The sequence below is a fragment of the Myodes glareolus genome, chromosome 25, assembly GCF_982192425.1.
Source record: "Myodes glareolus chromosome 25, mMyoGla1.1, whole genome shotgun sequence".
NCBI classification, from domain to species: Eukaryota; Metazoa; Chordata; class Mammalia; order Rodentia; family Cricetidae; genus Myodes; species Myodes glareolus.
Genome location: NC_142050.1, coordinates 5,884,358 through 5,911,102, shown reverse-complemented (window position 1 = coordinate 5,911,102; position 26,745 = coordinate 5,884,358). Strand labels below are relative to the sequence as shown.

The 26,745-nt window shown below is 39.1% G+C and overlaps 1 protein-coding gene across 3 annotated transcripts in view; it reads right to left on the bottom strand.

The window, feature by feature from the left end:
* Positions 1–2,147: 2,147 nt before the first annotated feature.
* Sdhaf3 (succinate dehydrogenase complex assembly factor 3) overlaps positions 2,148–26,745 on the bottom strand; it is a 47,107-nt gene continuing 22,509 nt past the window's right edge. Inside the window, exons 2-4 of one of the 3 annotated variants that reach the window (XR_014999979.2) lie at positions 17,679–17,827; positions 9,894–9,983; positions 2,670–2,715 (exon numbers count right to left, since the gene is read on the bottom strand). Coding sequence is in view for 2 of the 3 variants with exons in the window: in XM_085683903.2 (XP_085540029.2) it covers positions 2,512–2,715 (204 nt within the window). In the remaining variant the exon portion in view is untranslated. Of the gene's footprint in view, positions 2,716–9,893; positions 9,984–17,678; positions 17,828–26,745 lie in introns of all 3 variants that reach the window. The other 2 variants (XM_085683904.2, XM_085683903.2) reach the window with 2 other exon arrangements.

The following is a 26,745-nucleotide window of genomic DNA, read 5'->3' as shown; positions in this document are numbered from 1 at the left end:
AACTGCCTTTAGTCAGGTAGCGTATCCTTTACCTTTAGCAAACACAATGACATCTTGAGTTGTATCAATCACTGCAGTCCTTTTCTGTTAGCCATGTGGTTACTTTTAGAGATTTACTTCAGTTCACAGTCCCGGTCGGAGGTACAGTGGCTGGTAATGATTGGCCTTACTAACAGAATCCTGAGGCAGCTGATTTATCTCATGGAGAAGAAGAATGCCTTGTATTCTGCCTCTGTCTCTTCTTATAAAGTCACTAATATTCAATCATGGGAGCTCCATCCTGCTGCTTCTGTATAACCCTTGAAGCCCGCCCTAAGGCACACTTCCGGATGCAACTTCTGAGGATCAGCCTCCAGCACGGTTTTAACGGAGACAACCATTATCAAATCAGAGCGTCTAGTTACTCTTATTTTTCTATTGATCTTGACCCTTTACTGTTTTCCTTATTTCATTTTCTCTTTTACTAGCTACAGACTTATATACTAATTTCTGAATGGCCGTTTTAAATGGTTATGCCACAAATCACACTCATATTAAAGTTAACCGGCATTACTGTTTTTCTTTCAGAGTATCCAAATTTACATGGGCTACATTGTTACCCTTGTACTAATCTCCATCTCTGTTTAAAACCCTGAAGCGCACCAGGCTTCAGGGTCTAAAACATGCTTTTGTTCTTTTGAGCAAATCAAGTTTCAAGGCCAGCTCAGGTGAATGTAGGAGAAGGAGCCCAAAGTTACTTACAGACAGAAATGGTTAAAAAGGATGGTAGAAGCTCCTGGCAATCTACCACATGGCGCTTCAGAATTCCTAATAAGCAAGCCTCTAGGGAAATGTAAAATCTAAGGTGAATTAGATTAGCTGATACATTAGGTTTATGTTAATATCATTCAGTTATTGAGAAGGGAAGAAAAATAAATTTTTAATGATTGGAAATATCACATACAATTTGAAAAACAGACTTGAATTTTTGAAATAAGGTTTAGTTCTGTGAAGGAGGCACAGTGGTCCTTGTGCTCACAGATAAGCTAGGAAAACCTGGAATGTTAAACACACTGGGTTGTTCCCTCAAAGGAAGAGATGCACAACCTGCTATCAGCCTGGAAGGCTGGGATCAGACAGGGTTAACAGCCTGGTGACCTAGACCACACTGCAGCTCCCCCAGACCCTTGTTGTCTATAGAACCTTTCTTACAGAAGGTGTCACGTAGTCAATCTATAGAACCTACCTTACAGCAGGGGTCACGTAGTCAATCTATAGAACCTACCTTACAGCAGGGGTCACGTAGTCAATCTATAGAACCTACCTTACAGCAGGGGTCACGTAGTCAATCTATAGAACCTACCTTACAGCAGGGGTCACATAGTCAATCTATAGAACCTACCTTACAGCAGGGGTCACGTAGTCAATCTATAGAACCTACCTTACAGCAGGGGTCACGTAGTCAATCTATAGAACCTACCTTACAGCAGGGGTCACATAGTATAGAACCTACCTTACAGAAGGTGTCACGTGGTCAATCTATAGAACCTACCTTACAGCAGGTGTCACGTAGTCAATCTATAGAACCTACCTTACAGCAGGTGTCACGTAGTATAGAACCTACCTTACAGCAGGTGTCACATGTAGACAATCTACAGAAGGCTCTTCCTCTATTGAACTCCACTTTTTGGAAGTAGGTATCACCGATCCTGGAACCCACAGACTCGCTGGTGAGCCACAGGGATATGCATGTCTCTGCACCTCCATTCCTAGGTTCACAGCATGCAGCCCCATGCTTGCTCTTCATGTAGGTACTAGAGCTGCACTTGAGTCTCTGTGCCTTCCCAGAAAACATTTTACCAATGGAAACAGCTCCCTGGTCCAACTTCTATTGCTACAGTATCCAATCAGTTGCCCAGCTTACACTCAGGTCTTGATAGGTATTTTATTTGTAAATTTAGTCACCACAGTAATTTTCATCTCCCCACCCTTTAGGCAATAACTGAAATTCTCAAAAAATGAATCTTAAAGCTCTTCTTAAAACTTGCATTCCAAATGACTCAAAGAGGACGTTCTGAGTGGTAGCCAGGAGTGCACTACTAAAGGGGACGTGGCGGGACTTTCAGAATGACAATACATCTAATGATAAACTTACTGAAATTCACATCTACCAGTCTCATGATATATTTATTTAACTGATGAAACTAGAAACAAACCACTAACTAATGCTTGATGGGAATAGAATTTAAAACATTTCTACACAAAAAAGAAATTTTCAGTACAATTACAAAGTGTGTTCTTCTTTACACCTTTTAGTCCAAAAATTAAACTCCACAAAATAACATTCCACACAGCAAATATATTATTCCAATGGTAGCATAGTGTACCCTTTGTGATCTTGATCAATGAATCATTCATACTGTCCAAAAATAAGATACTATTCCACTAAAGCTGCAGTGATATATCTTAAAGAGCCAACGATAGATGAGGTATGAGATTATAAATTTAACAAGCTTTGTTAAGATTTACGTATCACAATTTTGGTTCTGTTGACTCAGTGATACTAAATTGCCGATTGGGTTTAGTAGCCTCCTGCATCAGCTCTTGCAACTGTCCAATTTGTTCATCACGAAAGTCATTGAGTTTTTCTTCTGGGAGAGAGGTGCCAAAACAAGCTATGCCTGTTGAACTTTGTCTGCTGTCCTTAGCTTGTTGCTGTAACACCGCTGCATAGGCCTAGTAAAAGAGATAGAAAAGCAGCAGTTAGAGACTGGAAAACTCACAGGGTCATGGAGTACTGAAGTTTCCAGTGCCCACATCACCCGCTGGGCTCCAGCACTACATTTACTACAATTGATTAAAAAGATATAAAGTCATGGTTTTAGTCTTCAGATATAATTTCAAATATATCTTATTTTCAGCATTCTAAAGGTTTTTACACACATTTAAAAGAATCCTTAATCTGCAAACTAATAGCAGAAGTCTGCTGTAGAAACATTCAGTGCCACCTGGTGGCACACACCTTTAATCCCAGCACTTGGGAGGCAAAGGCAGGTGGATCTCTGTGAGCTTGAGGCCAGCCTGGTCTACAGAGCAAGTTCCAGGACAACCAGAACTACAAGCACAGTCCCTGCAAGATTCTAGGGCCAATTCTAGATCTAAGATGAACCCCAGTGCTGACAGGAGAAAGAGACATCGCTCCTATCCCTAACCCAGAAGCTATCTCCAACCGACAATCACTCACAAAGGGAAAATTAGTTTCTTCAATAGAGTCTCACTGGGTATACACACCACAGTTAGGGGAAGGCCTCGGGTCCAGAAGTAGATAGGCACCACAAAAGGAACTCAATGGTATTTTCAGTCTCATAATGCTTGTTTAGGCATAATTTTTTTTAACCTTACTGGTCTTTGCTTATATACTATGGTTTGTGTTTTTTATGAGGTTGGTATATGTGTTTCTCATGTTTTCTGTTTGTTTTGTTTTAATCTGATTTATTTTGTTATTGCCTGTTTTCTAAAGAGAGAAAAAGAAGCCACAGAGTAGAAAGAATGGAGAGGTTGGAAGGATCTGGAAGGAGATGAGAGAGGGAAAACAGTGATCAGAATATATTGTATGAAAAAAATGTTCAATAAAAAGTAAATTGAAAAATGGGCTAGGGGTCTGAACATAGTTCCCAATAGAAGACATAAAACTGGCCAAGAAACACCTCAAAAAGTGTTTCTCATCTTTACCAATTAGTCAAAAGCCAACTAAAACAACCTTGCAATTTCATCTCACGCTATCAGAATCTAAGATCAACAAACAAACTGAGAATAAACGCTGGTGAGGTTGTGGGTAAAGGGAACCCTTGTTCATTGTTGCTGGGAATGAAATAGTACAGTCACTCTGGAAATCAGTATAGAGAAGAAAGTAAATTTACCATAAGGCCCAGCTATACCACTCCTTGGCAAATGCCCAAAGAACTTGACATCCTACCCTACAGCCATGTGCTCAGCAATGCTTATTGTTACCCTTTTGACAATAGCTATGAAACTTAAAGATAATGAAAATGTGCTTCATGTACACTAAAGAATAATATTTAGGGCTGGAGAGATGGCTCAGAGGTTAAGAGCATTGCCTGCTCTTCCAAAGGTCCTGAGTTCAATTCCCAGCAACCACATGGTGGCTCACAACCATCTGTAATGGGGTCTGGTGCCCTCTTCTGGCCTGCAGGCATACACACAGACAGAATATTGTATACACAATAAATAAATAAATATTAAAAAAAGAATAATATTTAGCTGTAAAATTAAATCATGAACTTTGCAGGTAAATGGATGGAACTAGAAAGGATCAATGAGGTAATGGAGATCCAGAATGACAACTGACTCTCTCTGTTCCTCCTAGGCCCAATCCCCCAGTCTCACCCCAGTTCTGCAGCAGAGCACCTGTGGCAGCCTTCACTGCACCCCATCTTATCTCCTGTTGATACCACAGACCTTCCCTTCTACCCTCCATACCCCTACTTGTTGCTTTGCCCCAGTCCTCAACTGCAGTAAGCACCACCTGCTAACACAACCAAGGTCTACTCTTGCCAGGAAACAAGTAGGTCGAGGGTGGATACACACTTCTCCTCCTGCTTCTCTGGATCCAATACCCCAGTCTCATCCCAACTCTGTAGCAGAAAACCTGCTTCAGTCTTCCTTTCCTCCCTGATCCCATCTCCAACAGAATCAATTAAGAAAACACAAACAGGGAATAATGGAAATGAAAGGTCTGAGAATTTGAACAAGAACTACAGAAGTAGGCTTTACCAACAGAATACAAGAGATGGAAGAAAAAAATCTCGGGCACAGAAGATACAATAGAAGAAATAGATACATTGGTCAAAAACTAAATCTAAAAAGTTCCTGAAACAAAACATCAGAAAATCTGGGATACCATGAAAAGACCAAAGCTAAAAATAATGAAACTAGAAAAAGAATCCCAGTCAAAGACCCAGAAAATATTTTCAATAAAATCATAAAAGATTGCTACATTCCACAGAACTATACAGTGAAAGTACAGCTGGCAAATTCTCTAGGCTAACCCACAGGAATCGTGAGTATTCCAGTGGAAGAAACCTGACTTTCAGAGCTTTGGGGATACCTTCCTTTTAAAAAGTCACTGTCATTTTTGTAAAACCCTTGTGAAGCCAAGGTTGCCCAGTCTCTTCATACCTATGCAATATAGTACTTGAAGTCTTAGCTGAAGCAATAAGGCAATTGAAGGATATCAGGGGTACAAATTGGAAAAGACGAAGTCACAGTATCTTTACTTGCAGATGATATGATAGTAAATATAAGTAACACTAAAAAAAAAAAACTACTGGGAAACCCTACAGCTGATAAACACCTTCAGCAAAGTAGCTGGACACAAAATTAACACACAAAAGTTAGTATTCCTCCTATACTCAAATGACAAATGGGCTGAGAAAGAAATCAGGGAAACAACACCTTTCACCACAGCCTCAAATAATATAAAATATCTTGTGATAACTCTAATCAAGCAAGTGAAAGATTTGTATCATAAAAACTTTATTGAAGAAAGAAATCGAAGATATCCGGAAATGGAAAAATCTCTCATATACATGTATCAGTAACATAAATATAATAAAAATGGCCATTCTGCCAAAAGCAATCTACAGATTCAATGCAATTCCTAACAAACTTCCAACACAATTCTTTACAGATCTTAAAAAGGCAATTTTCAGCTTCAGATGAAAACACAAATGACACAAGATAGCTAAAACAATCCTCAATAATAAAAGAGGAGTGGAAAGTAACACTATCCCCAATTTCAATTTGTACTAAAGAGCTATAGAAATAAAAACAGCATGACATCAGCACAAAAACAGACATATTGATCAATGGAATCAATCTGAATATCTAGACATAAACTCACATACCAATGGACACTGATTTTTGATGAAGAAGACAGAAATATGCACTGGAAAAATGAAAGCATCTTCAACAAACGGTACTGGTCAAACTGGCTACTAGTAGTTAGAAGAATGCAAAAAGATCCATATCTATCACCATGCGCAAAACTCAACTCCAAATGGATTAAGGCCCTCAACATAAAGCAAGATACACTGAACCTAACAGAAGAGAAAGTGAGGAATAGCCTTGAATACAGTGGAACAAGAAAAGACTTTCTGAACAGAACACCATTAATGTAGTCACTAAGTCCAACAATTAATAAAAGGAAACTCAAAACTAAAAAGTTTCTGTAAGGCTAAGGAAACCATTACTCAAACAAAGTGGCACCCTACATAATGGGAAAAGATTTTTGCCAACTCCACATCCAATAGAGGACTAATATCCAAATTATAAAAAAGAGTTCAGGAAACTAGGTATCAAAAAACATAATCAAAAAATGGGATAGAGTTCTAAACAGAGAATTCTCAATAGACGAAACTCAAATGGCTGAGTAACACTTAAATGTTCAGCATCTGATGATGGAAGTTACAAAATATTCCCTCACTAGTTCAGAATTATGTATAATGATGGGTTATTTATTTAGGGGAGACTCAGGGATCACTGTCCTTGATCACAGTCCTCTGCATGAATGGGAGACAAGAACCGAATCTAGCAGCCTGAAGCAAGAGTCAGAAGCAAGACAGTGAGTGTGTTCTTTACAGCTGCACTTATAGTATAAGAGACCATGCCCAAGTGGGCTTGTATCTTAAGGCTCTTGGCTGAAGGAGCTCCCACAGCACCTCCCCCTTTTGTTTAAATAAGAGAGTTCCAAACCCAACACAAAATTATGTACACTAGGAACAGATATCAAGTATATAGTTAGAATTACAACCAGCATAAACAATATTAATCAAGGAACATATTTTTTTATTTTTTTAAATTTTTCGAGACAGGGATTTTCTGTAGCTTTCGAGCCTGTCCTGGAACTAGCTCTTGTAGACCACGCTGACCTCAAACTCACAGAGATCTGTCTGCCTCTGTCTCCTGAGTGCTGGGATTAAAGGTGTGCACCACTACCACCTGGCCATATCCTAATGTTTTAATTTAAGGAGTCTAAGTCTTGTATTGGAAATGGCTTGGCTACATCATAAGAAAACAGTAACTAATGAGATTAGATATTCTTCAACCCCATCAAAGACCTGAGAAGGGATATAATATTACTTGACTAGGCAGAAGGTGCAATCAAGCAGCTTTCCAAAATGTGCAGTAGATGACAGAGACAACTGACTGCCTAAGCAATCATCCAAAGTCTCGTTTGCAGTGTTGAAGCTACCAACTTTGGTTATGGCCTAGCATAACTGACAGACCATTTTCAGAGGCAGGAAAATTTTCAGAACCATCTTACCCTAACTTGGCAAGATTTGGCGGACTTTTTTCTTGTATCCTGCTTGTCCAGTCCAGACATTATGCAATCGTGCACTTTGTCAGTGGTCAAGGCATGGGCAGTTCCTTGCCCAAAGGCCAGTTGTACCAAAAAAAAAAAAAAAAAAAAAAAAAAAGGAAAGAAAGGAAAAGAAAACTCCAAGTGGAGTGTCTTTGATGTTCAACATTCTCTCAGGAGTAGATCAGTACTACCAGAAGCAATAGTGTTTTTCATCAACAGAACCCTAAGTTATTTAAATGCCATATTCTACAGATCTTTGAAGTGGCTGAAGGTTACCTAACTATGCAGAATACAATCTCTATGTATCTAAAGAACCTAATTAGTCTGACTAAAAGTATTACAAACTTTTTTATATACAAATATTTTTGAATGACTATTGACTTTTAATACTTAATACCTAAATAACTTATAGATTAAAATTTCATATCAGAATATTAAACAATGTTTAAACAACTGTGCAGTAAAGGAGGACAATGACCTCAAAATGTAAACAATGTATAAACATCTTGATCAGAAGTAGAAATATATAATGCAATATGATAAATATAACCTAAAATTGCATCAATATACAAAATGTCTTAACTAGAGGTAGAAGCATGCATGCATACAATATGATAAAATACATAGGTGTACAAATATTGTACACAGAAATAGGAGCATATTCAATATAACAAATACAATTTGAACTTATATCAATATGCAAAGATCTATACCAATGTAAATTATCCATAAATAATTGCTCTCCACAAACTAACAGCAAGGCACCAATTGAGGACAGCACCCACACAACTCACTGGAGAAGTTGAGCTAATGCCTACATGGTGCCTTCAGCCACATGTTCTCATGGAAAGGTACTCTGCAGGCTACCAAAAGAGAAACTTAAACACAAATTCAGCCAGAAAACTTTGATCTATAATCTGTCCTGCCTGCAAAATATATTAAGACAATGGTGGCACAAACCTTGTGGAAGGGACCAATCAATGTCTGATTTGATTTCAGGCCCACTCCATGAGATGGAACCCATAACTGACACTCCTTGGGTGACCAAAAACCAGACACTAGATAGCTCAGAGATCCAGGGTAAGTCCAAATATTACTAGTACAAAGCAAAACAATAAAATGACTGCTACTGATATTCTGCTACCCTCAGGACAGTGCCTTACTCCTCCATTTAGCCATTGTTGGAGAGGATTCCTCCTCCCGCAGATATACAAAGACCGCCAACCAGACATCACACAAAGATTCCCTTAGAATGCACACCTCTAATGGAAATGTCTCTACCCAATCCTTCCTCTCAAAGCTCAGGGTGCCTGTGGAAGAGAGGGCAGAGGATACCAGGTGAACAAGGCCCTCTAAAACAACTGAGCAAAGCTCACATGAACTCACAGAGACTGAAATAGCAATCATATGGTCTACACAGGTCCACACCAGGTCCTCTGTAGACATACTATAACTTTTAGCTTAGTGCTTTCATGGGACTCCTGAATGTTTAAATGGTGGATCTCTGATCCATGTGCCTTCTCTTGGAGCTCTTTTATTGTTCTCATGGCTTGGTTTGTCTATCTTCAATATGATGGTTTTTGTTTTATCTTATTATACTTTATTTTATTTTGCTGTCTCTTAGAAGCTTTCTCATGAGAGACAGAAAAGAGTGGATCTGTGGTATAGGAGGTCCTTCTGTATTTGTGTTGCTTTCATTGGTTAATAAAGAAACTGCTTTGGGTCTGGTGATAGGGCAGGTAGGGAAACAGAACTGAATTCTGGGAGGAAGAAAGCAAAGTGAGAGAACCACCACGGAGCCACCAGAATCAGACATGCAGAATCTTTCCCAGTAAGCCATGACTTCGTGGTGATATACAGATTAATAGAAATGGGTTAAATTAAGATGTAAGAATTAGCCAATAAGAAACTAGAACTAATGGGCCAAGCAGTGTTTTAATGAATACAATTTCTGTGTGGTTATTTCGGGTGTAAGCTAGCCAGGCGGCCGGGACAAAAAGCAAGCTCTCTCTCCATCAACAGATCTGGATGGGAGAGGAGGTGTGGAGGAACTGGAAGGAGTGGAAAGGGGAAACTGTATTCAGATTATGTTATAGGAGAAAAGAATCTATGTTCAATAAAAGGGGGAGGGATATTTTAAAGAAGACAAATGTCATATGTGACGTCAGGGTGATGGGTTGAGAGAGCAATACAAAGGAGTAACAGTGATCTAAGTGGGAAAATGGGGAAAATGGGTGTGGGTTGTCTAAGGGTCACTACAACCATGACGAAACACCAAGACCAAAGAAACTTGGGGAGGAAAGGGTTTATAGGGTTTATGCTTCCGTATCACTGTTCATCAGTAAAGGAAATCAGAACAGAAATACAAGCAAAGCTGGATCACGGAAGTCCATTGCTTACTAGCCATGTTCCCCATGGCTTGCTCAGCCTGTTTTCTTACAGAACCCGGACCACCAGCCAAGGGATGACACCACCCACAAATGGGCCTCCCCCATTGATCACTAACTAAAAAGATTCCCTATAGGCTTACCTGCAGCTCTATCTTGTGGAGACATTTTTTAAATTGAGGTTCTTGCCTCTCAGATGACTTGAGCTTGTGTCAAGTTGACATAAAACTCTCCTGCACAGGAGTAAATATAGAAGGAAGGAAGAGGGTAAAATAACAGTGAGGATGTCTGAAAAAGTCATAAGGACTTTTTCAAGAAGTCCTACCAATCTACTTTTTAAAAAAATCTTATAATATACATAGGCTGTGTATAAATACACATATATGAAATTCTATCATCTGGGCTAAGGCTCCCTCCAAGAGTAAAAACCATCCAATAAAAACCCCAACACTAGGCATGAGAAGCACTCTTTTGAGTTGTCAGAGTTGTCCAAGAGATTCTCAATACACTATAGGCTATTGCTATTGCCCTTGGTTGTCCCCCTATTTGCTGAAGGTATCATGCACTGCAGAAGTAGGGGTGCAGAGGCCCCTGAGCTGGACAGTTCCTGAAAGACTCCTAAGTACTTATAGTTCCCAATTAGGGAAGCAGCCAACAGTCCTAGAGAACTATGATGCCTATGAAGTACAACAAGGATTATCTGACACAATAACCCTATGGGGACAGTGGTGGCATGTATATGTTAGTGGTAACCAGCATCTCTCTCATTGGACTTCAGACCCACTCAACAAGAAGGATATTACACCTGTTACTAGAGACCTAGGCAACTACACAGGGTGAGTAAGGTCATGGATCTTGGAAGAGAACCCACAATCACCACTTTTCTAAGCCAACATAATCCCTAACTACAGTCTAAATAATTGTCCTTACACCCACAGATAAGTGTAGTTCTCACCCCTCAGCAGAGAAACTTCTCTTTGCCAAAGAAGGAGAATACTACAGAAAACCACAGCTAATCAAGATGCAGTTTTGTGGTGTCACTACTATGAAATAACTCCTACAACTAAGGCTCAAGGAATGTTCCAGAAAATGGGGTGGAAAGACAGTAAAAGCCAGAGAAGATTAGAGAGCTTCCTGTGGGATTGTATCACCTAGCAATGTCAGAAGCTACACCCAGAAGTCTTAACACAGCTGCTTAGCATGAGCTCAACCAGGACAAAAACAGACATGCTAAAGTGGACCGGGGAAAACCCGAGGCCTCAACCCTACATAAAGAACCAGGGACAACTTAGAAATGCTGAGAGCAGGAGAAATAGTTTTTCTCAGGAAGAGCATACTCTTCCAATACCAAATGGTCATCCCTGAAAACATACACACAAATAACATTATACAGACTTAGCAGATTGTGTGTGTGTGTATATATATATATAATACACATATATAATATATGTTTATACATATATGAAACAATAATTAACGAAAAAAGTCATGGATTTGAAACTGAGCAAAGGGGGGTATGGAGGAGGTTTTGAAGGTAGGAAAGAGAAGGTAGGATGATGTAATTATAATCTCAATAATTTTTTAAAATGTAATTTTGTTCTAAAGAAAAAACTGCTTATTGTTTAAGAAAGTATAAAATAAAATGTACATAAGAAAACTGTAAACTTTAGAAGAAGATTCATAGGATATAAATATAAATTTTAAGTATGCACAAGATACTTCAAATGTGGTGAGGAGTTGAAGGGAATTATTTCCAAGTTTTTAAACACTGAGCATTGATATAAAAACACTGGTGAAAAACTGAAATCTGGCTTATGTTCAAGGTTTATCAGGGGCATCCTTGAGTTAATGTGACTTTGTGTACTCAACTTTCAAGTCTTTCAATTATGCCTCCTCTCAAATGAGTGTTAGTAAATGATTTCAGAGTAACGTGTGATCACATGCACTCAAGTGTCTTAAACCTTTTGATATTTGATAACTTCTAACAAGATCTACAGCCAGTCCTTTTTGGCCTCAAACTTTAAGAGTTTCTAGATTGGCACTGGAATATTTCAAAAGAATCAATTTCTTCTTATAAACAGCAGTTATATGAAATTTCTAGACATCAGGATAAGGCTATCAATAATAGTTCTGGGTATAACCTTAAAATACTGTGTCACAGAAAATACATTCAAGTTCAAAGAAATCCAGCTAATCAAAATACAGGACCATACACACACACACACACACACACACACACACACACACACACACACACACACACATACAGTTTCCTGCTGAGTCCATGTAGTGTTGCTTGTATGAATGTGATTTCAGGATTGTAGTAGTTTGAATGAGAATGGCCCCAATGGCAAATATATTTAAATACTTAATCCCCTATTGGTAGAACTATGTGGAAAGGCTTCAGAGGTGTGACCTTGTTGGAAGAGGTGTGTTCCTCAGGCTGGGTTCCTGAAACTACCCCAGTTAGCAAGCAAGTGTGCTCATTCTCTCTCTCTCTCTCTCTCTCTCTCTCTCTCTCTCTCTCTCCCTCTGTGGTGATTTGAAAGAAAAAGGCCCCAGAAGGGAGCATCACTACTGGGAGGTGTGGCTTGGTTAGAATAGGTATGACCTTGTTGGAAAAAAAAAAAACTTGTGTCACTGTGAAAATGGACTTCGAGGTCTCATTTGCTCAAGGTTCTCAGTGTGACACTGGGACCACTTCCTGTTGCCTGCAAGACGTAAAACTCTTGGTTATTTTGCCAGCACCATGTCTGCCTGCATGCTGCCATGCTCCCTGCCATGATGATAAGGAACTGAACCTCTGAAGCTATAAGCGAGCCACCCCAATTAAATGTTTTCCTTATAAAATTTGCCATGGTCATGGTGTCTCTTCACAGCAACAGAAACCCCTAACCAGGACATGTTGAGAACTGATGTCTCAACATATCAGTTCTCAGATACTGCTCCAGTGCCATGCTTTTCAGCCTGCTGCCATACTCCCCAATGTAATCGTATGGACTCTACTGACCTCCGAAACCAGAGATGCATATTAAATTCTTTATTTCATAAGTTGCCTTGCTTGTGGTGTTTTGTTCACAGCTATAGAAAAGTAGCTGAGATAAGGACTAACAACATGGTATTGGATAATCAACCAATGAGGGCGCCTCTCTGAGGAAGACTAATCCTCCCTTTCTCAGAAGCCATTAGTTTATTTCCAATTCATTCATTTCTGGCGTGAGTTTGCTTATTTCTTCGTTCTTACTGCCTTTCGGTTGCCTTTATTTCCTTGCTTTTCAAAACTCTTGAGGTTCATCACTAAGTTATTTATCTGTGCTTTCTGACTTTTAAATGCAGACACTTAGAGTTTTGCTTTTTGGACTGCTTTCCTACCCCGGAGGTTTGCTTATGTTATATTTTCATTTAATTCCAAGAAATTCTTATTTTTGTCTTAATATCTTTAATAGTACATTCCATCGCCATCATCCACTAGTATGTTTTTTAATCTCTGTCAGTTTGAACATTTTCATCTGTTTCTTTTGCTACTGATTTTAAGTTTTAATCTATAATTAAATAAAATACAATCAAATATCATAACAAAAATAATAAGATCAGTAACTTAAAACAGATTTGGGACATAGAAAAAAATAAATAAACACATTCTTCCAACTGAAAACAAAAACAAACAAACAAAATAGCAGCTGAGCATCAGAAGCATGTACAGTAGAATTCTACCAGACTTTCAGAGATCTGTAATCAACACTTCGTAAATTACTCTAAAATAGAAGGAACACTCCCAAACCCCTTCTATTAAACCAGTACTACTTTAATATCAAAACCAGATAAACACACATACATATAATACAAAACAACTGAAAACTATAGATCCCGGATGAACATAGATGCAAACATTCTCAACAAAATACTTGCAAACCAAATATAAGTACATATCAAAAAGATCATTCACAGTTATCAAATTGGCTTTATCTCAGAGACTTAAGATTGTTTCAACACATGCAAATAGACAAATATAAGAAATCAAAAATGAACAAAAGCCACATGATCATCTCAATGGATACAGAGAAGGCCTTTAATAAAATCCACGTCCTTCAAAAGCAGGAAGCGTTTTTTTTTTTTTTTTTTTTTTTTTTTTTTAAGGATATGGCCCTTGTAGATAGACTATGCTGGAATGGATGGCCCACATAAAGGAGGATGTGAGCAATATAAATTGGACTTGATGGGCTAGTTAAAAAAATGCAGGGACATGAAGTTAGGAGGATGAAGTGGGAAGTAAATATGATCAAAATACATTGCATAAAAATTTCAAGAACTCAATAAAGATAACGTATTGCTTAAAACTAACATGGATACTAGGCTATTACTGAAAAGTCAGCTGAATGCCTTTAAGAGAAAATAGTGACACAGATTTAAAACGTTGCTTAGTATCAAAGTTAATTCCACCAGAGGCAATGAGAATTCATGAGTAATTTTACTTTTAAAAATTATTAGCAGTAACTAAAATAACTACAAATTTCAAAGTTTACTTGGAAAGTTTTGTATGTTTTTTCTATTTTGCTGTATCTTAAAGTTCAAACCCTTGTAAGAATATTTTTATTTATTCTGTTATTGTTAGAGTGTATGGTGTGTATGTGATAGTATGTGCGGAAGTCAGAGGACAAGTTTATGGGATCAGGTCTCTCATTCCCACTACATGGGATCCAAGAATCAAACCCAGGCTGCTGGTTGGTTTTAGTTTTGCTTTGTTTGGGGTAATATACTTAGATAATATAAAGTGCTTAAAGGGAGGTAGAACTCCTCAAAAGAGAACCTGAAGCTGGATTAGCGGCACAAAACTGTACTCCTAGCATGTGGAAAGTAGGGGCAGGAAGAACAAGGATTCAGTGTCAACCTCTGATACAAAAAAGTTTAACAACATTGAGGACTATGGGAAATCAAAAACCAAAGACTCCAATACCTTGGCTGAGTGTGTGGTAGCACATGCCTGTAGTCCCTGCACTTGGGAGATGGAGGTAGGATGAAAGTTTGAGGCTAATCTGCACTATATCAGATGCAGTCCCAAAAAAACAAAAGAAGAGTTAGAGCGACGGCTGAGCAGTTACGGTCCTGGCTGCTGTTTATAACACACGCTACTCTGTTGAACTGGACCTTTGGATTTGGCTACAAAAGTACTCTTACCTGCTAGACTACAGGACGTAGGTTTTTTTCTTATTGTGCGTGTGCAGTACATGAGACCCAAGCACTTACTGTACTCTATAGTTTTAACTCTAGGCCCCATGAGCCACAGATTCCCAGCGCATAGCCACACCTTATCCCCACCCCAACAACTGCCACTCTAGGTTCCAGTCTTAGGAGTCTGACTATCTTAGACACCTGTGTAAGGCTCGGGCGGTGCGTCACCTGTGCCTATTTTAGACACCTTGTGTAAAGGCTCGGGCGGTGCGTCACCTCTGCCTAGTCTTTTTCATCTAGCACACTTTCTCCAGGGTCATCTATGCTGCTATTGTAGCAGATCCTTCTTTGGGAGGCTAACTACTGTGAGAGTCTAAGCATCTTCTTACCTCTTCACCTGAAGAATCCTACCACACCTCTGCCATTCTGAATAGTCCGCAGTGGACACAGAAGAGTCAATATCTTCAAGAGTTTACTATCAACTCTTAATAAATGTCCATAGCTGAGATTTCTGGATAGCACAGTATTTTGCTATTAATTTGGGGCACCACCACACCATCTATCACAGTGGCGATACTTTGTCTTCAGAATATTTCATGTGCAAATAAATATTATAATTGCTTCACATCCTCACCACTATTTTCTGTGTCTTGCTAGTAAATCCTGTCCTTGCAGGTATACCATAAGATTTCACTGTAGTTTGGCTCACATTTCCTCAGTGATCCTGATGCTGAGCCTCTTTTCTCTCCCGTCACTGCATATTTTCCTTACAGAAATGTCTACTCAAGAGTTTGCTCTATTTTTTAAATTGGGTTATTTGGCTTTTAGTTACTGACTTGTAGGGCTTCCTTACACACTTTGAACATAAATCCTTCATGAGAGGAATGGTTTCCTTGTTATCTTCAATTCCTTAGGTAGTCTTACCATTTTATGACTATTTTCTTTGCTGTTCAGAAGGAAGCTTTTGGTTTTCTATTGTCCCACTTGCCCAGTTTCAGATTTATAGTCTGTATTTTTAGTGTTATAGCCAAATGCTCTCACTACCTCTACTTCTAGAAGCCTTACACCACCTGCCTACTGCAGTGGCCAGTCTAGTTGACAAGTCTTTAACCAATTCTGAGTTGGTAATTTTTGGATGGTGTAAGATTCCCAGTTTCATTCTTTCCTCTGTAGATCTCCGGTGTTTGTCAACACCCACTGCTGAAGACTGCCCTCTCTCCACTGGGCATTCTTACTGCCTCTGACAGACACACAGGGTTTTCCTTCCGGACTCTGCTCTGTTCTGCTGCTCCGTCTTTATGCAGTATCACACTATTTTGATTACTGTATCTTTATAATGTAATTTGAAATCTGAAACTGTGATGTGTCTGGCTTTGCTCACTCTCAGAATTGGTTTTGGCTACTCAGGCCATTTGTGATTCCATATGAGTTTTATGATTATGTTTCTCTATCTGTAAAAAAAGGTCATTTATAGTTTTCATATTTTTTAGATTTATTTATATAGAAATACTTTGCCTGTATGTGTACTTCATGTGTGCCTAGCACTGTCAGAGGTCAAAAAAAGGTATCAAATCCCTTAAAACTAGAGTTACAAATGGTTGTGTGCCACTATTCAGTGCTTGGAACTGGACCTGGGTCCTCTACAAGAGCACACAGTGCTCCTAATCACTTAGCCACATCTTCAGCCCATCACTGGAGTTTTTATAGGAGTTAGTGTGTAGCTTTGGGTAATAAAGATATTTTTAACTATATTAATTTTTCTAGTCCATGAACCTTTCTGTTTATTTTTGCTTTCAATTTCTTTCAGCTTGCTTTTTTCATATTCTTAGTTTACCTTCAAGTATTTTCACTCTTTGCTGTTGCTGTAAATGGGTTCAATTTCAAATACCTATTAGTGCACAGAAATGTCTGATTTTTATATGTTCATTTTGTATTCTATGATTGTTGTAGAAGGTCGCATTCCCCCTGCCCGGCTCCCTGGCTCCCGGCTAGCTCTACCTGAAATAATTACACTGAAACTGTATTCTTTTAAACACTGCCTGGCCCACTGTCTTCAGCCTCTTATTGGCTAACTTTCACATATTGATTCAACCCATTTCTAATAATCTGTGTAGCACCACGAGGTTGTGGCTTACCAGGAAAGATTCAGAATATCTGACCTGGAGGCTGGCTGCATGGCGTCTGCCTCACTTCCTTTCTTCCCAGCATTCTGTTCTGTCTACTCCGCCTACTTATGTTCTGACCTATCAGGCCAAGCAGCTTCTTTATTAATTAACCAATGAAGCAACAGAAATACAGAAGACCCACCTACATCATTTCCCCTTTTTCTGTTTAAACAAAAAAGGCTTTCATTTTAATATAGTAAAATTACATATAGCAAAACAGTTATAAAGCAAGAATTATAGTTACAATGTCTATAGCTATTTTATCTTTTATCATAATTAAGGAAAACTATAACTATAACTATCTATTTATTCTTCAACTCCATCAAAGACTCCAGGATATAATATTACCTAAGTAAACAAAAAATAAGCAACTTCCAAAACTCTAGAAATGACAGAGACATCTCGCTGTCTGGACAGTCACCCAAAGTTTTTTTGTACTATTAGGGCATCCATCCTTCAGACCCATAGTATCCAGAGACATTTCCATGAAGCAGGAAATTTCAAAGGCAGTTCAGTCACTATCTACTGTGTCCTGCAGAATGTCTCGCAGACTCTTTCATGAATCAGAAACCCAGAAAGATCAGATCATCTCACCTTTAGGCAAGTTCAGCAGTCCTCTCTCTGTGGGTTCTCTGTGTCCAGTTTATACAACAGTCCAGGCAAGAGCAGTTTCTTGCCCAAATGGCTATCAAACTCCATAAGTAGCCTCTTCGATGCCCATCTTCCTCTTGAAGTAGCTGGTGCTGCCAGGAGCAGACATGTCTCACTGTCATGAACAGCCCTAAGTTATTAAAACATTTAAAATGCCATATTCTATAGTCTTTGAAAGATATGAAGAATGCCTATTTAACTGAAATATATCTATATATCTAGAAAATCTAACTAACATGACTACAAGCTTGACTATTATTGATGATTATCCATTAACAACCTATATTTTCTAATTATGCATCACATTTTTAAGTGAACTACATAATCACAATACCTTAATCGATATCAGAAATACATATACATATAACAAAATTGACCTTAAAATCCATACCAATGCAAATTATTCATATCTATATCAGATCCCCCTTTAAATGTAAAAGAACATTTATAGACAATATTTGGGAATATGGGCGCAGTTATTTCTCTCCAAACTTCTTCCTGCTGTATAGGGGCATTGTTAATCAGGTCGCTCATGGTAGGTATAACCTGGAAATGGTGCGGGAGAATTGTCTGTAATCTGTCAATTATATTTTAAATAAATGCTGATTGGCCAGGCAGGAAGTACAGGCGGGAAAACCAGACAGGAAGTAGAGGTGATGCAATAAGAACAGGAGAAGGCTAGGAAGCAGGAAGCTCCCTTGCCATTCCTGCCCAGAGCACCGAAGAAGCAACATGTGAGCTGACAGCTGAAAAAGGTACCAAGCCATATGGCTAACATAGATGAGAATAATGGGTTAATATAAGCTATAAGAGTTAACAAGAAGCCTGAACTAATGGGCCAATCAATTTAAAATCTTATGGAATCCTGTGTGTGATTTTCTTTGGGACTTGCCGGCTGTGAGGTACCGGGCAGAATAGAAACCCCAACAAGCTGGCCCCTTCATGTTACATATGACTTTGGTGAATTTGTTGATTAGCTCTAATAGTTATTTTGTAGGTGTTGAAGGTATTTTTACAGTCAAAGAACTTTATAGTTAGAACCGCACAATATATACTTTCATTTGTAAAGCTTATTTTACTAAACAAAATAATTTTATTTCATCCATATTGTTGTATGCATCAATAATTATTTTTATTATCAAGTAGTGTATGAAGGTATGTTATTATACTCACATATTGGCAGCTTAATGCTTAACTTGTTTCAAGCTATGACCAATAAGTCACTATAAATTTTTTTTAAAAAATCATGTAATCCATAAATCAAAATAATGTTCCTTCTTCCGTTCTGATTTGATTGTACTTTTTTCTCTCAATTGTTCTGTCCAGGTCTCTCATTTTTTAAATAAAGCAGTGAGAATGTGATCCTGTTCTGAGGGGAAGTGCTCGGTTTTGGCATTGAGATGACTCCTTGTCTAACCTAACACATGGCCTAACTGATTAAAGCAGACCGCAGCTTTAAACAACTGAAATGAGAACCATAGTCTCATACTAATTCCTCCAATAACAACACAATGACGGAAGAGGCTGGACTGCACACCATGAAGAGCGTCATCAGGACTCACAAGCTCACACCCTTCCTACTCCTCACTTTCAAGGTCATGTAAAGACAAGAGCAGGCGGGAAGCGGAATGCTAGAGAACACAAGGTCCATAAGAAGTTCCTCTACTTCACATAGTCTAATCTGCAGTGGTTTATACCATTAGTCATAATAGCATAAGAATAGTTTAAGTACTATGAAATATACTTCATTAGTACTCATACAAATTATTAACATTCTCTAAAGCAACATGCTAGGAAACATGCTTCCCATATCTTCCCTTGCGATGAGTAGTCTACACACTGTCCTCCTTTTACAATTAAAAAGAAAGTTCCTTCGGTAAAATATAAAATACTCTTAGGGAGCAATTAAACTACTTTGATCATATGCTTCTTTTCAAATCAATTATGGACAGATATTTAAAAGAATAATAATTTGCACATCACTCGATAAAATATTTTCAAATTGCCAAGAGGTTTACATTTTAAAATACATTTTTGAAATTGTATTTTAAAATACAGTGGGATTTTTCAGGCTTCCAAACACTGAAAGCCTCTGTCTAGTATGGGAATCAGCATCTTACTTGGAAGTTTAGATACATTCCACCTTACTGCCTGTCCTTAGAATGTCTGCATAGGAGAGATGTGGTGGTCAAAGGGGAAAGAGAGAAAGAGTGTCAGAGATGGGATAAGATCAGCTTATTCTAAGGCTTAGATTTAGCAAATCTCTTCGCCTTCAATAAGGGAAAATAAAAGCCATAATGAATATAAGCCCTACTCTTAATGGCATGAACACTTAGGTGATTTCAATGTTGTGCAAAGACCACAGATATATTCACACACACTAAGGGATCAACATCACTAAGTAACATAATCTTATTGGACCACTGTCACGCGTATAGTTCTCAATTAAAATGTCATCATGTAGTACATAATTATACTCAATTTTTTCATTTTATTACACATATACATATCCATTTGCATCCTATATTATATATGAAAATATTTGTTCAATCCTTTTTTTTTTTAGACAGGGTCTCATTATATAGACAAGGCTAGCCTTGGACTCACAGAGATCTCCTTGCCTCTGCCTCCCGAGTGCTTAAATTAAAGGCCACAATGCCAGGCCTCTCATACACTTAGCACAATTAATAGTTCCCTAATAAAATCTAAGCAAAAGAAATTTACTGTTTTAATTATTCCTTTCTCTGAGTTAGACCAAATGTGAGGTGAAGTTTCACAGACTAAACATTTGGGTCTTTTCCTCAGGAAACAAATTCAGGTGAGGGTACACATCACCTAGAATGTACCAGGCCCTGGGAGAGAGGAAAGAAAGAATAGGATAAAGAAGAAAGAAGGGAGGAGGGAGGACGGGATGGAGGGAGGGATGAAGGGAAGGAGGGAACTAAAATCCCAGAAAGCAGCAGCACCATGTGTGAACCTTTGTCAAAGGCGGGTTGAGGAGCGCACGGGTGACAGTGGGCAAGCCATGTGATCTCGGCCCACTAACAGTCACTGAGTGACTGTGTCTGCCCCAACGTCATTACAACTCTACAGACTCCTAGCTCAGCCAGCCCGCAGGCTAAGATGATGCCAGCAGCGGACCACAGCAGAAACTTCCCCACTGTGCTGCAGCCCCTCTGTCTGATGTGTCGATGTTTTTCAAGTCTTTTGACGTCTTATTTTCTTTTTTCTGTGTTCTAGGTTGCTTTTCTATTGTGATAAAACACTGACCAGACTCAGAATGTCCAGACCTAAAAGGAACAAAGACAACACCCCCCTTTCTCTAAAGCAGTGGTTCTCAACCCTCCTAAAGCAGTGACCCTTTAATACACCTCCTCATGTTGTGGTGACCCCACCCACAAAATTATTTTCATTGCTATTTCCTAACTATAATATTGCTACTGTGATGAACTGTAAGGCAAGTATCTGTGATTTCCGATGGTGTTAAGCAACCCCTATGAAAGGGTCATTTGACCCCCAGGTTGAGAACTTCTCTAAAGGCTCAGAGCCCACTCACTGCAGAACAGGAGGTAGGAAGAGCGTAAGAGCCAATGAGGTGACTGACTACATAGAAATGTTGTCTTTGGGGCAGCTGCACATACTAACTCAGAGAGGCTGTGAGGCTCACACAGATGTGTGCAAGCCTAACCAGATGAAAGCCCAGCGTGGAGAGGGGAGTGGGACACGGAGTTCTACGCTAGCAGAGGACCTACTGACAGTTCTTAACTGCTGCAAGAAACGGGGTCAGTTTTCTCTGAAAAGGTGCTCCACACATCCAAGATTTGGGCAGCATAAACTGGACCGGATATGGGGAGGGAGGACACAAAGTTGGGTGGGAAGGGAAGTGGGAATGAATCCAGGAAGACTTGGAGAGGGAGAGTGAATATGACCAAAACATAAAAATTTTCCAAAGAATAAAAAACCAGTCTGAGCAAAAGCAGCTTAGGACAGGAAAGGGTTTCTTTCATCTGACCGCCCAAGTCATAATTCACCATCAAAGAAGTCAGAGCAGGAACGAAAGCAGAAACATGGAGACATGTGGCTTGTGGTTCACTCCCTGGCTCACATCAGCCCAGGCCCACCTGTATGCTGCTTGCTGAAAGGGACTGGGCCCTGGCACACCATCCCTAAAGCCACCAGTTCACAGGCCAGTCCCTCAAATTAGCTCTTCTCTTCCCAGGTGACTCTAATTTGCATAAAGCTGACAATAAAGCCAGAACATTCTTTTACTATAAAAACTTCATGAAATTAATATGCTAGAACACAAAATTTGGGGTGACCTGTCCTTGGGCCATGGTCAACTCATATTTGACTTCAGAAGAGTCAATCTCTCTTAGTCTTTTTGAGGCAAGAGCTGTGGGATTTTTGTTTTAGTCTGTCATTTGTTTGAGGGCTTTTTGCTTTGGGGATTTTTGTTTGTTTTGCTTCTTTTATTTGTTTGTTTGAGACAGGGTTTCTCTGTACAGCCCTGGCTTAAACTCAGATCTGCCTGTCTCTGCTTCCTGAGTGCCACCAAAACTAGCTTTTTGTGTCTTTACAGCATCAAAAGAGAAGGAAAGAAGGATGGAAGAAGATCAAAGGGAAAAAAAAGGGAAGGCTTACAGCAGCAGAAATTAATGTGTTAATCTACAGCAAATTACAAACACTTCTCTGCTTTAAAAAAAAGTCCTATTTAGGTAGGAAATGAGGGCAGAAAGTGAGATACAGAGGGTCTACTATAAACTCTTACAAAATTAGTATATTAAAAAATCAGTTGGTGAAAAGCAACCATCTCCCCAGCTTATAGACAGCTAGAACAGACTGGAAGCACTGCACAGAGGCCCTCCAGAGTCTAAAGATGCCTGTGACTCATTATATAATAACACAAAATACACATCCCTGCATGAGTGAGGATTTAGGATGCTTACTGGATATATGAAACATGAAGCTGCATGCAGAACTGCATATAACAGATATATGCATGCAAGATAAAGCCCACACTATACAAATGAGCCCAAAAGCCCAAGCTATGTGATATATAAGCCTAATCCTGTGTAGAGTGGGGCTGTCTGAGCTGCTATTTCTTCTCTGGCCTGCTGCCTTCTTTAGAAATGTACTTCCTCTTACCCTGTTCCTGCTCAGTTCCTTGTTGTGAGACGCACACACCTGGACAGCCCTCTGGAGGTACCCTGACACCAGCAGATGCTACTACTTCACAAATTTCTTAATATCTTGAATGTTCTTGTTTTCCAACACTCAGTTCACCCCACCCCTTCATTACCTGTTCCAGGAGGCCACCTACAAATTCAAAGTCTAATTTCAGTGCCAGAAGGCTCTCTTTCTCTCTAATGTCATATTTACAATTACTTACCATGACTCTCTGTTGGATGTTTTTCTGCTAGCCAATGTTTAGCACATCATCAAGATAGAACTATGTTCATACAAAACCTTGGTACATCAGCAAAAATGGCAGAGTGGAGAATTTCAGTGGGATCTCTCCATAGAGCAAGAAGCAAATGGCCATAAATTGTAAATACACTTTCCCAGAATTCCAGAAACCAATGGAAAGCTTAGTAATCACGTGTCTAGTCAAGAGAAAACAGCAGAACCTTGAGATTGAGCTTTGAGATGCTCTAAGTCTCATCCCATCCCATGTTCTCCAGAGAAGCAAAGGACTTCAAAGACCTTGGCCCAAGACTCAGACACAAGTACAAAGTACCAGGAAAAATACAACAGACCTTATTCTCAAGAACTGAACAGTTTAGTGACTGCATAAAAAGACCGCCTTTCTCTTCCTCTCCTGGAACTTTCCCAATGCTGAGGGAGCCAAAGAGCAGTTCTGTGAAAAACGTGTCAAGCATGTAAATGTCCCTGCTTCCTGGGGCAAGGGATAGACTGCCAGGAGCCACCATCAGGCTAATGAAAAATAATGACACACAGGTGCAGCCTAGAAGCCTTAGAGGGCACAGGCTTAGAAAGCACCCACACATCTCTGGGAGTCTGATGCCCCTGCCGACATATCTACAGGCACAGCCTAGAAGCCTCAGAGGGCACGGGCTTAGAATGCACCCACACATCTCTGAGAATCTGATGTCCTGGCCTACATTTCTACAGGCACAGCCTAGAAGCCTCAGAGGGCACGGGCTTAGAATGCACCCACACATCTCTGGGAATCTGATGTCCTTGCTGACATTTTCACAGGGCTTGGAGGAGCTGATCCAGTGCACTGCATAGAAAGAGTCCTCACAAGAAGATTCCCTAAACAGGAATGTCCACAATGCACTTTTTAAGAGTAGATTCGCTTTGTATCATTGTAAAACATCCAGATGTTGGGACTGTTACAGAAGCTGGAAAAATTATGTAAATAGTGTACAAGAAACTACAGAACCTGGAAGACAGGCATGCTTTTATGCTAAGAAAGGAACTTATTTAATGGAAAATGGATGACTGCTTTATAGTATGTTATGTTGGTATTTCAGCAAGCAGATTTCCTTTATACTGGTGAATTAACAAAAATGTTAAAGGAAAACCACATATATGGACTTCAATTTTTCCAATAACTAATTTTTTTGCAATACATGTTGAATACTACGTATCAAATCTTAAATTTTTTAACATAAAGCAATAGGTAATGGAAGTATACATTCAAGTTCTTATCATTCCAGTCTCTTTAATCAGTATACATTTAAGTCTAAGTTTCTTAGACTATGTTCATTTCACTAAATCAAAGAGTTTTAGTAGTATTATGTGAAAATTTACTGAAAACATAATGGATATATTTTTAAGCCAAAAATACACAAACCAGTCAAGAGAAATCCATGCAAACTGTATCCAAGTCTATGCAATTATTATTACAAATGCTAATGCCTCTAATGGGGATTGTAAGTAAGTGAACAGCCTTGGAAAAAAAGAGAATCACTTGAAACAATAGGAAGGCAATCAAAAGAAAAGCACACACACTTTAAAGCTGGAAGAACAGGGGTGGAGGCCCCGTACTTGTATTCATTCTAAATACCCAGGCTCCACAGCAGAAACAGCAGCCTCACAGATGGCTAAGATATCATATACATATACGACATACCAAAGTCAGCCAGACATAAAATGCCAACTTTCTTAGACCACAACACCACAACAAAACTGGAAGTGAATCCCAATCACTAGTTATCACACACTTAAGTGTATGTACACACGAAAGCCTACACTATCCAAGTACTGCTTTATAGAAAATCCACTCACTATTACAGTAACATAGGAATCTGTCAAAATGCCTAGATAGATGCCCCATTTGTAACGATTTTCAGAAAATCCTATGAATTAAATCTCTACAAGTTCAAATAAAACTGCAGAGTAAAATGATTTATTCCTAAAAACTTCGTCAAAGTTAGAAAGCTCTTTGGAAAGGAGCAGAAGGAAAACATTTTTTGGAAATAAAACAATAAAACTTAAAGGAGTCTAAATGTACCAGGCTTCAAGGCATGGTCTGTACACCATTTCCTTATAGAAATCACCTCATCTTGGTTGCTGGACAAGTGTCTGTCTTCTGCTATCTTTATCCTCTATCGGTGCTTATATTAATTATATACATAGACACGGCAGTGTGAATGTGTTATGAACTGGCAGTGAATTGAATGACTTACAACTCAAACTGTCTAGGTTAATTAAACTGACAACAAAATTAATAAAGAGTTTAAAAGACACCTATCGTGAACAATCTGCAGCACGAGGGAAGCAGGGGAAGAAGGGTTCAAAGTCTGAGGGAATCCTGGGCTACACAGTCTGTCAGACACACACACACGTACGCACATCTTTGGATCAAAATGAGATGATTAACATAAGCACCACTAAAGGTAAGGATGCCAGGCACTTGTCTAGCTACAGTATAAGCTGACCAAGCACTAACAAGGGAAAAACAACGGCACTAATGTTCTCTTGATATCGATGAGGAGAATGGCACTTTATATCCGTGGTCTCCCCAGACACCACACTTCCTATGTTCACGATTAAAAATAAAAACTGTCAGAAAATGCCAACAAGAGAACATTCTATAAAATGAATCTTATCAAAGTCATCAAACACAGAAAAACTGAAAAATTCTCACTACTCAGTGGAAACGAGAAGGCTAAATATCATATGATCGTCTAGATGGGATTATGAACCAAAAAGAGGTCATTAGGTAAAAACCAGGCCAGTGTGGATAATGGACTTTAGTTAAGAGCAATATATCAATATTGTGTCAACACTCTTCACACGCGTAGTGGTACTGAACCATTTCAAAAATGACTATAAAATCAGATTAAAAAAAAAAAAAACCTCTACCTATTTCCTGGAGAGATAGGCCAGTAAAGTGGTTTTTGCTTGTGTATAAGGAACTAAGTTCTATCCTCCTCTAAATCCATGGAGAGACAAAAGCCAAGAAGAGCAGCAGGTATCTGTGACACTGGCCCTGGGGAGGGAAACAAAGGATGACAGCTGGAACTCAATGGCCAGCGGGTCCAGCTGAAAGGTGAGTCCCAGCTCAGTGAAAGTCCTGTCATGATAAGAGTGGTGGAAGGCTAGAGAGATGGACCGGTGTTGGAGGGCACTGGCTGCTCTTCCAGAAAACCAGGGAGATGGCGACATAACCATCTGTTTCACAGGATCCAATGTAGTCTTTAGCCTTCAGAGGCACCACACATGAAAGGGGTGCATAGATAAAATGTGGGAAAAACACACATATGAGTAAAACAGTAAAAGTTAAAATTAAAAAAAAACTAAGGTAGAGAACTGGGAAAGGCACTGTACGGCCACACTACCCTCCAGCCAGACTGCATGTGCACCTGCATAAACATGTGCACACAAACTGCCACCTAGCTGTGCTAACTTAGCAAAATCTCAGCCTGATCGAAAATACCTGCTGTGGAAATTTATATTCACTGTTGATAAAAATTCTTCCCTTCAGTAGATACTAATCTTTGACATTTCAGAATTTATAAAACAATAAATATTCACATAA